Source organism: Olea europaea, chromosome 22 (genome assembly GCF_002742605.1).
Source record: "Olea europaea var. sylvestris chromosome 22, O_europaea_v1, whole genome shotgun sequence".
In the NCBI taxonomy this organism is placed as follows: Eukaryota; Viridiplantae; Streptophyta; class Magnoliopsida; order Lamiales; family Oleaceae; genus Olea; species Olea europaea.
The window spans coordinates 81557-94303 of record NC_036258.1 but is presented as its reverse complement, the minus strand read 5'-3'; the positions used below and the strand labels follow the sequence as shown (position 1 = coordinate 94303).

At 34.6% G+C, this 12747-nt stretch overlaps 1 protein-coding gene and 1 pseudogene across 1 annotated transcript; one reads left to right on the top strand and one right to left on the bottom strand.

The window, feature by feature from the left end:
- LOC111371826 overlaps positions 1 to 12178 on the top strand; it is a 21505-nt pseudogene extending 9327 nt beyond the window's left edge.
- Positions 491 to 3112, bottom strand: LOC111371254 (GDSL esterase/lipase At2g30220-like). Its single transcript, XM_022993141.1, has 3 exons — positions 2471 to 3112; positions 1512 to 1767; positions 491 to 1007 (listed from the first exon to the last, which is right to left on the bottom strand). The coding sequence occupies exons 1-3, from the start codon at positions 3083 to 3085 to the stop codon at positions 790 to 792; spliced, it is 1089 nt and encodes a 362-aa protein (XP_022848909.1). The 5' UTR covers positions 3086 to 3112; the 3' UTR covers positions 491 to 789.
- Positions 12179 to 12747: the final 569 nt, after the last annotated feature.

Genomic DNA, 12747 nt, shown 5'->3' with positions numbered 1-12747 from the left:
CTACTTAGAGCATATTGAAAATAGTTTATAAATAGTTTAAATAACGAAAATAGATGGAAAATAGTGATGGATAAATATGTGTAATATTTGTAGGTTCCTTGAAATGTGTAGATAAAAAATAATTTGACTATTTATAATAAACCATTTATAAACATGAGCCAATTATAGATTAATATTTTGAAATTCTAAATTACCATATAAAAAAGGAAATGTAATTATAAAAAAAAAAAATTATAATAAAACAAGAATTAGTAAAAACAGGCAAATATGGAAAGACAAACGGGGAGTTTCCAAGAAAAAGTTTGAAAACCAGGCGATGAGAACTTGCACTACAAGTATATGGAAAAAATAAGTACATGACAACGTTTTTTTTTTCCCTTTATTTATTTAATTTATTAAGGAAGCCTTGCTTATCGTGGAAAGATTATAAATCTCTCTTCAAAAGAACGGATTGATTTGTTATTACTGTGGGTTGAAACGTTGCTTGATATGAAGATTCAAATAAGACTGAAAGTGGATAGAAATAGAGAACATATGGATTAATCTGGTAGGATTCTCCGTAGCAGAATCAAGTATATCTAAGCTGCCTCTCAAACACTTTAGTAATTATAGGTGCTTAAAATTTCTCTGCTAACTTATCATCACCCTGGAAATCTCATGCTTTTGCTCCAACTCGGGCAGAAGAAAAAGATTTCTATCCTAAGACTAAGAAAATCAATATGCTTAAAACTAGGACATATCGCTTTGGTATGAATTGTTCCTAATCTCGGCGGCTCCAATAAAAATGATCTATGCCAAGAGATCACGGGCTGCCAACTGTGATAACTTAGGAAGAAGTTGCTTCACCAGAATCTGAGAAAGGAACAGATAGGTTGATTCACCAGGATGAATGCTATCCCAGAATAAGTACTTGGCGTGGTTTCTACAAACTGGAGTTGAGTGAGTACAGAGAGGACCAGCTTCCAGTAGTCCAGTTCCACAGCACCCTCTTCTGACTTCCACAAAATCTGTACTACACAAGAAACATTTGAGCATCTCAACATTTGAAGTGCTTAAACATTATCAACAACTTGACATGAAAGCTTTAGAAATGAAAGTGTTATCCCAAAAATAGGCCCTCGTGGTAAAGTCACTTGAAGAATGACCCTCTCTTCCAGGAGAAAATCTTCCACGGTGCGACAGCCCTATCATGGTGTGCCACCTTGTTATGTGGCCCACCACACACCCCCAAGGTGTGTGGGCCACCCATCGAGGTGGCACCTCAGCATTGGGCGGTCACACCGTCCACGTGGTGCAACCGACCCAAGGAAGATTTTCTCCTCTTCCGGGCCACCTGCTTGTGCCTCATGTTAAATCAAGAGGAGCGGAGCTCCCCTCAAAGAATGGTGATACTATGAGAATAATCTGCCAAAGCAGCTTTTCAAAAAGCATCCAAATTGAAAGGAAGAAAAAATCAGTGTCCTTATACGATGTATTGGATGAACAGAGATTAGCAGATCTTGAAGGTTTACCATATTTTTTTGGGTTATCAATCATATCCGTAAGAATAGCGTATATGTCTGCATAGAGGATTTTGCTCCTTAGAAGTTCTCGCTGTATTTGTGGAAGCAACTTTTCTAGCCTGTTGTTGTAAGACAAGGCATCTGAATTCTCCTTGTCGATGCAATTTCTCAGAATTGGAGACTTGGCTGTGATTTGGATTGGCAGACAACCTATTGGAGGAAGCCCTGATACAATTATCCTACGGCACCCAAGATCATACAGTTCCTGCAAGTTCAAATTAAGGTAGAATTTAACAAAGTGCCGTGATGCAATGGATTTTGTTATTAAAACTTTTTACGGTTTAGAAAGGATCATAAACAATTAGACATATAAAAAACTTTGAAAACGATAGAGTGTACGTTCGACTATTCTTGGTACTTGTCAATTAGTTAACTGTAGACATTGAGTTAAATGGCCCTACATTTAGTATAATACAAAATTTAGACTTTTTCAAGTCTTGCAAAAGAAATGGCCTGCTGTAGACCTAAGTGGAGAGGCGGTTTAATAAAATAATACCTAGCTCTCAAGTGAAGGCTTTGATGGCTCAAGGTTCATATCAGGTAAAGGAAAGTGAGGGGAAGAGGAGCCGCCTTGGGCCAGGCAGCAAGCCGAGGATCTGATGTTGTTGAGACTAAGAGTATGTTTAGCAAAGTTTATAATTGTTTGTAAGTTAGTCATACTCTATTTTTAACTACAGATTCCTTAAAACCACAATTTTTTCCTGCTTTTTAACTATACATTCACCGTTGACATGCAACACTGCTGAAAGAAACCGAATCACATGCACCATGAAACCTCGAGCATGGCACCAGAAGACAGGGCAGCAGTAGTTTGAGACAAAATACTATAGACTATAATCAAAACATCTTTATCACTGACTTTGGACAACTCTGTGTGTGTGTGTGAGAGAGAGAGAGAGAGATTGGACCTTAATAAAAATTTGCAGCTTATTTAGCAGGAAGCTTTGGTACTGTGTGATGTCGAATTCAAGCCCTCTTGTGGGTATGTCGTAGTAGTTAAAAATGAAGTCATTTGGTCCGGCACTAACAATAACCAAAGCACTAGCAGCTATTCTTCGAGCCTCCTCTTCACCAACAAATCTCTTAAGCCTCTGCATATAATCCTTAAATAATTCCACCTGCTTCGACATCGGGATTACATGAGAAATAGCTGTTGTAAGCTCGTCATATCCCGACCCTGCTGAAGCAAAGCTGACTCCAGTAATTAGCTCAGCATCTGATATGTTTGGCTGCAGGAATGGAGGAACAGTTTCCTTGATGCCTAACATGGATGCCAAGATATCAGGTACGAGTTTTCCATTTGAAAACCGCCCGGTAGGAATGTGGCCTGGAAAATCGATGCCATACGGTAGATGATTGCCTTGGAATGGTGTGAGTATGTAGTTATTATTCCCTGTATCAAGGGTCGAATCACCAAATATAAGAATGGCTGGGAATTTTGGCATGCTTTCACCATTGCCTGTGTTGGTGATGATGCAGCCAATTTGCACTGCCAACATAAAGAAGAGGGCAGTAGAAGCCATTGATGTATAACCAACCCTTTTTGTTTAGAAATTATAGTATTTTATGGCAAAAATCTGAAAACACACTTACACACATATATACACATAAATTGCACACGTGTATTTCACTTTTTCAAACAAAACTATTACTTATTTTGATAGAAACTTTGACTTTACTATCAAATATAGGTAACACCTTAATTAATGCGAAAGAATAATACTATCTGACACCATTGTGTTGAACACCAGTCTAGGTGTCATTATCTCATAAATTTGATTAAATGTGTCATAATTCTTTGTATTTATTTGAACAAGTAATTTAATGCACTTAGTGTTGTCATTTCACTTTTTCAAACAAAACTATTACTTATTTTGATAGAAACTTTGACTTTACTATCAAATATAGGTAACACCTTAATTAATACGAAAGAATAATACTATCTGACACCATTGTGTTGAACACCAGTCTAGGTGTCATTATCTCATAAATTTGATTAAATGTGTCATAATTCTTTGTATTTATTTGAACAAGTAATTTAATGCACTTAGTGTTGTTACTTAGACTGGTATTAGACATTAGTGGTGTTAAATAACGTTACTCGATATGAAAAGGTAAACTTGTCATTTCCTAGATGAGAAAATTATTTATTTTGAAAGTTACTTAATTACTTATGGTGAGTAGGAGAAAAGAAATAATGATGAATATAAGGTGTGAAGTTACCATGTGTTAATGTGTAAAGGTTTGGTATGTTTGTAATGTCTTTCGTTGTACTTCTGAAATTACTAGGAACTTGAAATGTGTCTGCACAGAATGTTATGACAAGATTTTGTTGGCAAGTAGTGCCCTATCTTGATGGAAATTGCCTTTCTTCACTTAAATTCTAAGATATCTATACAACCACTCACGAAATTATCGGTCACATTTGGTTCAAGTATTCTGCAAGAAGAGTGTAGAGAGTATTCTGCACATTTTGATTTTTTGTGGTGATTTTGTGTTCCGATATCTTACTAGTGAAACTTTTAGTTTAGTAACTTCTCTTTGTATATGTTTGCTTTAGCTTATAATTAGGTAACTCTTTTTTAGTTTGAAGTGAAAAGAGTTATCATTTGAATAGGGAAGATGTCTTATTATCTAAATAAGTAGCTCTGAATTAAATTTGATTATAATAAAACGGTTGTACTACTTGAACAGGCCACCTCAGCTCCTCTGAAAATAGACTTGGTGCACCCCTACTTTCCTATTTTCAGAGGGGCTGAGGTGACGCTGCTCAAGTTGAATAATTCAGAGACAACTTAAAATAAGAGTAGTTCTATTTAACTCCACTGAAATTATAACCTTAGTCTATGTGATGTCAATGTGTCATGAAATAATAAATTAGATGAAATAAGTCATTTAATTTCACATTTATTTAATAAATCATTTGATGCCACATTAGTGCCACATAGACTGCGATTATAATTTTATTGGAACTAAATAACATTATTCTTAGAACAATGCCATACCGACCGACGCAAGGGGTGACATGCGGTCACTTAACCACTCAACTTTTGTGCATTTTTTTACCATCATTAATTATATGTTTTTGTCTCAATTTTTGAGTCATTATGTTAAATGAAGTCAAAATATTGAATTCTTAATACCATTTTGAAGTGTTTACATCCTAGTTTTTCATGTTGTTAACAGTTCACAAAATGGCCAATCGTAACAAATGTTAAAACTTGTCAAAATAGCTAGTATTTCGATAATTTTGATAACATCCTAACTTTAAAAATTCTCCGACGATCGTACGCTAACCAAATCCATAAATTGCCTAAGTCATCTTGGAACTCGTTTCGATAACTACATCATAGACATATCTAATGATCCAAATAAACATAAAAAATAGTTAAAGGTATGTCAAACATGCATCTTAAAAAGAGACGTCTAATTCGTCATTTTTTTTACATAAAACATTTTCGAAATTTTACATTCGAAAAAAGTCATACCCCATGTAAATTTATATAGAGTATGATTACATTGGGGTTTGACTTTTTTCGAATGTAAATTTTCGGGTGTAAAATTCTTCACGACTCTTTTACAAGTTTGATTGTATCTCTTAACTCAAAATATTTACGTCCGCATACTTGTTTCATATTTAATAATATATTTGTTTCACATATATTCAAATCCATTATATATCCCTGGCTATTACGTTTTGCATTTTTTATCTTTGCAGTTGTTGCGGAAGCTCTCTCAAAAGGATCTTCAAACGGTGGTTTTTTAGGCTCAGTCCAACGTACCTTTCTCTACCAACAACCAGTCTGAACGGCTCCAAACCACAACCAATTGATTCACCTTGGTTGCTATACAATCTTATCCACGTAGGATAAGAAGGAATGATGATTTATCGCCACAAAGGCTAAGAGAAGACACCACAAAGGTATACTATGAAAGAACCACCAATTGCACACGTTATACAAGCGTTCTGGATACTTCTGGACACCTTTTTCTCACACAAAAGGGGGGCAGCCGATTCACTAGTTTCTTCTCTCAAAATCACACAATCATCATATCAAAGAGGCTAGGGTTATATTCATATATATACTCTAGGGTTAGGCTTTAAGTTGGACCATTAAAGGGGTAAACGGGCCAAGATTCAAGCCATCCATAAGGAATACAATTGGGCCGGGTGTAGTTCATGGACTTGGTTGTTGGACTTATTTCATTCATCGATCTATGCCTATGAAATAATATTAACCTACGTTAACATCATAGCCCGGGATTTACTAGGTATCAAAAACCCAACAGCAGTATTTTTCAGTCTTTTGAAAATTAACTACCAGAGAACAAAGTCCATATTGCGAACTTCTTAAACATTAAATAGTATTTTATTTCCAGAAGTACCTAATCATTTTCTTGGCTCTTATAGCTTTCTCTCTGCACGCTCCACGCCATGTCGCAATATCCATAGCCAGAACCACGATAGCTTTAACTACCGGTCTACCACCACCATTTCCATTACCATGGTGCTGCTTCGCCACCCCCATACACTCCAACAGCATTTTGTGAATAATTATGAGGATAGCTAGGATCAAAATGAACTTGTTGCATGATTGTTCAAGAATCAATAAAATGCGTGTGGAATGAAAATGAAAATTAATGGTCAAAACCTTGACCTATATGACCGCATAGGCCTTGTAAGGGTGCGGTCGCATGGTACATTGTAGGGCCTAAAGGCCCTGCTTTTGGACAACCTACGCAGTCGCATAGGCTTGCTTTATGCAACTGCATAGGGAAACAAAAATAGCCGCTAGGGTCTTTTTTGATTGAATTTTGTTGGCTTTTCATCTTGTTTATGCACCATTTCGTGGAATGTTGTTGAAACCTATAAATATGTGTTCACTGATCAATACGGAGAGATATAAGAAACAACTGAAAACATAGAGCAACACTAGAGATTATTTTCCTTATTTCAAGAGCATTGAAATTCATTTTTCTTCATATTCATATTCTTATTCTCATTTTGTAATCTCAAGTTTTGGAGGATTTCACTAATACTTGAGTGTTAAATTCTTGTCAATGCCTGATAAATTTTGCAAACCGTTTGCCAATATCCCTTCAAGCATCTAAATTCAATTCAAGAGGGGATAAATATCGTTTGAGAACAACGATAATGTGTTTCGGGCTTTCATCGTCATCTTCATATTCATTTTTTTGTCTTTTGCTACTTGTTTCTTCTCCATCCCTTTGTGAAAATAATATTTTCCAACGGAACTTAGGATCCAAAAAGTTAACTTAAAATGCAATAAGTTTAAAAAAAATAATAATAATATTGACAGCAAAAACATGATTCTGACACATTAGAGAACTGCAATGCTCCCGCTAGGAAAACTGCGTCAAGTTGGCAATCAATCTCGGATAATTTTCTTGAATGCAGCTGAAAATCACCAGCGATGAACAAAAACTTGGGATTCCATAATTCAGCATTCACATTTCAGATACTCATCAGATTTCAGGAAATTCAACATTGAACTATACAAAAAGAAAGAGCAGTAATTCGAGAGAGAACCAGCAAGACACGTTACATGATGAAAATACTATGGGCCACTATCGTTAATATTTCGATGAACTCTAATTTATAGCAACATGATATAATTGTTGACTAATGAAGAATGATGACAGGAAAGTGCATACTACGTCATTGTAGTTACTCCAGTTATTGAAATAAGGTTTTGTACCCTGAATGAACAATTTATACAGACACATGCACCAGTCCGCACATCCCAAGCAATTCAAGCAAATATTGATGATATTACAGGTATAACCCGTAAGTCATTCGTAATCGGTAAAATACAAATATAAGAATTTAAATCAAAACAAAATATACATTTCAATATAGCCCTTGTTTGAGTCACATTTTATCAAAAACTCATTTTCAATTACTCATTATCTAATAAAATAATTTTACATGTAAATCCAATTTTTTTTCATATTTTTAAACTAGGGGTTCAACCAAGCCTATAAATATGATGTGTAACATATATAATAGGAAAAATTGCAGCAGAAGCCCTAAACTTTTGAAACATTAATAGACTTTTCTCAAATCTTTGATTTGTTGTAGCCGTCATCCATAACCTTTACAAACGTTGCAGGTAAAACCTATTTTGGACGGTTTCCATCCACAATTTCGTTAGTTGACCAAAAATTTAACTTTGACTACATTTTTAGGGTCTGTTTGAGCCACATTATTTCAAAAAAATATATTCTTAAACAGTGATTTGACATCATTTCAACTACACATTCTTCAATAAAATCATATTACATGCAAATAAAAAAATTTTCCTTATTTTTTAACCACATATTTCCTATCAATACACTATTCAAAAATGCATTATTACCAAAATAATATGGCTCAAACACCCCCTTAATATTTTAAACATGGTCACGATCTCCACAACGAATCTTTTATTTTTATTATAAATAACTAAATTTAAAGCCTATAAAAATAAAAATATTTTTAAAATTAATTAATTAAATGGAATGATAAATGTGAATATTTTACCTTCCGGCCTTGCCATCTATAATTCTTATCTAGATTTTAACGAGAATTAAACCTCGAACTTACAAATGCACTCTCTATATATACACACACATACAATGTGTAGAAGAGAGAACTACAATCACGATCTCCACAACGAATCTTTTATTTTTATTATAAATAACTAAATTTAAAGCCTATAAAAATAAAAATATTTTTAAAATTAATTAATTAAATGGAATGATAAATGTGAATATTTTACCTTCCGGCCTTGCCATCTATAATTCTTATCTAGATTTTAACGAGAATTAAACCTCGAACTTACAAATGCACTCTCTATATATACACACACATACAATGTGTAGAAGAGAGAACTACAATAAAACAAGAAAAAATAGTAGAAATAGGTGAAGACAGAAAGAAAAAGGGGGAGATTTCAACGAAAACGGTAGAAAAACGGGATATGAGAACTTGCACTGAAGGATGTCAATTTGGTTCATCGACTGGGGTCGCGAACAAGGCTTGAGGTTCGAGTCGAGCCCCATTTTAGGGTGTCAGCTCTTGTCATGGGACATTTTCGATCCAGGATGAGCCAACCATTAAAAAAAAAAAAAAAAAAAGTTTCAGCAGCTGCCTATCAACAGATAGCTTTTATATATATATGGGAAGCGTTCGACAAATAATCGTAATCTTTAATTTAAGCAAAAGTATGTAAGCCGGCTCGGCTTGATAAGGTCCAAGCCGAGAGCTCGGGTCAAGCCATGATTTTTTGGCCGAGTAGAAGCTCAGGCTGCTCAGCTCGATTCTGGTAAAAAAAGTCCGAATCATTTTTTATTCGATCCAAGCCCGAACCTCAAGTTTTGGCTCACAAGCCAGCTTGACTTGACTTGTTGACATTCTTACTTCAACTACAAGCATATGGGTAAAAATAAGTACATGGTAACATCTTGTTTTTCTCCCTTTAATTATTAATTAATTAAGGAAACCTTGCTTTATCTTGGAAAGTTTAAAACCTCTCTTCAAAAGAATAGGTGATTTGTTGTAATTGTGTGTTGAGACGTTGCCTGACCATTGTGTGATCTGTTCAAATTGATATGAAAATTCGAATAAGAGACAAGAAAATAATTAGAAACTTCAAAAAATAAGATACTACATAATGTTCATTAATTTCGCGGTAGAAACTTTGTTCTCTCATAGTTAATTTTTCGAAATACTGAAATTTAATATCTAATATTTTTAAAATCAAAATGCAAAAAGTGATATATTATTTTCCATGTAATGTTTTCAAATTCATATGCAAACAAAATTATTTTTTATCTCTGTCGTGCAATGACGATCGACAAGGCAGACGCATGAACAAATGATAACCCATATCGAACAACGGATCCGTTTGGCATGACTTTTGACAAATCAAAAATGAGCTTTTGAAACTCAAAAGTTGTTTTTACAAAAGGTTTTATTTTCTATTTTTATTTAGTTAGAAGAGATTTTAGAAAAAATTGGTTCAACGTGACGTCCTCTATAAGAATTTACAAAATAAGTTCTTTTAAAAAATAGTTTTTAAACAAAAATTAAGGTAGCTTCCTCCAAAAATTCTTCTACATAAACTTTTAGGCAATTTTGTTGTCAAACGACCTCCCCGGACGATGATGTGACCTCGGTTGTTTATTATCAATCGGCTTCGGCCAAATGATTGATTAGTACATCGACACAATTATCGAGACAACACAATCCACTTAGTTATGGACCGTTCGAAGCAACCTATTTTTTCAGTGTTGCTCACGGTTCTCGCTCCATTCCTTGGAAGGCTATATTATTATTGTTGAAGCCCACTTAATTGAGTCGAGCCTCGTTTTTTGGTCCACCACTTAACCCTAACCTAACTTACCTATTTGGACATTTTACTTGGCATATAATCCCTCTCTTTCTCTCGGCCTCAATAGTGTGCTAATCCCCTTTCTCTTTGTGAGACTCCCTCTTGGCCTCTCCCTCTACCTCACTGTGACCTTTGTGGTTAACTTTTGTGGGCACATTATTGGACTTCTCCTTCTCCAATTGGTAGCAACCGGAGTGGGTGGCGGCAAGAGGTGGTGTTGGAGTTGTCTCAACGATGTTAGTGTCGATGTTTTGAGCCCGGTTTTGCACGTGGTAGCGGTGAAAATCAACTCAACATAAACTAAAAGTAAAAACCATGCTAAATGGATCCTATATATCCAGGTGTAGTCTTTCATGGATTATTGTACATTAAACTTTCAAAAGGAATTTCGATGATAACGAAGTGTTTTAGCTCCATTGGATACTCCTTACTAGACAAAATAAGGCGAAGAACTACTTCCGACTTCTTTATTAGGTTTGTTGCCATACTGTAAACAAGTGAAAAATGCCTTGTATAGAAATACCCAAGGACAATCTTATACAATAAAAATTTTACACAATTTATTTGATCATTAGTTAGGACTGAGTTTGATGAATATGATCATGAGTCATTTTATTATAGTCAAATTTAATTCAAAGTTAATTATAATTATTTAGTCCATGTTTGGTCCCCCATTTCTCGAACTCATTTTTTCTCTAGACTCATTTTGAATTACACATTTCATAAGATCTAAAAGTTTTATCAATTTTTTAATCATATATTTCATCGATTTTTATCAAAATTTACTAAAAATCTAATTTTTAACTAAACCAAATCTGGGCTTAGATAATATACCCAAATTACTATTACTTTTTTTCACTCTAAAGCAAATGAATAAAAAGAAGTTGACATTTAACTAAAAGTTTCACTTGTAAGATATCACAACACATAAACACCACAAAAGTTTTAACATATCGATTTCAACTACATAATCGAAACATCAAAAACTAGCATATAGACAAAAAATAATAATATCTCTACCCTCTTCTTGCAGAATACTTAAGCCAAACATGTAACTTATAATTTGATAATTGGTTGTGTAAATATCTTAGAAGTTAAGCGAAGCAAAGTCTCTTTCCATCTAGATCAGGCATTACTCATCAATAAAATCTTGTCAAAACATTCTATGCAGACACATTTCAAGTTCCTCGTAACATCAGAAGTACAACAGAAGACATTACAAACACATACAGTAGCCACAATATTTTCTCCTTTACAAATTAACACTACCTTAATAACTTCACGCCTAATATTCATCATTTCCTTCTTTTCTCCTACTCATGTTTGGCAAATCCTGAAAGTTTACTTATAATTAAATAAATAACTTTCAAATAATTAATTTTTTATCGGTTAATGTAGGAAATGACAAGTTTTATCTTTTTCTTACTGGTCAATAGATGAAATTAATAATTTACCAAACCTATTACTTTGAAAATAAGTAACTAATAGTTTTACTTAAGAAAGTAAAAAAGTGAGTTATATGTCTGCAAATTACACTTATATTCAGCAGGGTCGGGATATGACGAGCTGACCACAGCTATTTCTCAGGTAATCCCGATGTCGAAGCAGCTGGAATTATTTAAGGATTATATGCAGAGGCTTGAGAGAATTGTTGGTGAAAAGGAGGCTCAAAGAATAGCAGCTAATGCTTTGGTTATTTTTAGTGCCGGACAAAATGACTTCATTTTTAACTACTACGACATACCCACAAGAAGGCTTGAATTTGACATCACACAGTACCAAAGCTTCCTGCTAAATAAGCTGTAAAACTTTGTTAAGGTCCAATCTCTCTCTCACACACACAAACGCAGAAATGTTGTGCTATGTTGTCCAAAGTGTGGGATAAATATGACAATAGTATTTTGTCTCAAACAACTTCTGTCCTGTCTTCTGGTGCCATACTGATTTCTTGGTGCATGAGACTCCATTTATTTCAGTAGTGTTGCATGAAGCTCATTTTGAACTTGGCACTTTGTTAAATTCTATCAGCTTACATGGCACTTTGTTTAATTCTATATCGTCTTTCACCTTAATTTGAACTTACAGGAACTTTATCATCTTGGGTGCCATAGGATAACTGTACCAGGGCTTCCTCGTCTGGCATTCCAAATCACAGTCAAGTCTCCGATTCTAAGAAGTTGCATAGACAAGGAGAATTCAGATGCCGTGTTGTTACGATAAGTTCAAGAAAATCAGCTGTTTTGTTTCACAAAAATATGAAATAAGAAACTGAAGATGAAAGAAACATAAAAGAAGAATGCAAGAACATGATATTTTCGCCCTAAGGCAAGAGATTTGGAATCGGAGTCCCTAATCCCCTTTTGAGCTTCCGCCAGCGGAAGGAATCACTATATTAACCGGAATCCCAAACATTACAGTTCACAGCTCATGGCACTCAGGCAAAATCACATCAAGATTTCGCATATAAAACCCATAGTATATACATTGAACATCCACTCAAGGATCGAACCCTATGAAACCACTCAAGATCTACTATGGGTTGTAATAACAATCAATCTACATGGGGCTTTTGTTTGAGTGCAAAAGGAAACGAAAAACCAACAAATTGAGAGAGAACAGAGAGTTCGAGAGAGAAGGGGGGCTAGTAAAATGAAAAGTCACACGTCCAAACCCTAGAAGCCAACACAATATAGAAGCAGCTCTAAGGTCTATCATCAACGGTGAGAGAGGTGACACTTGACAAGATCTGGTGCATCTGTTCTTATTAAGAAAAACGGGTTTTAATCAAA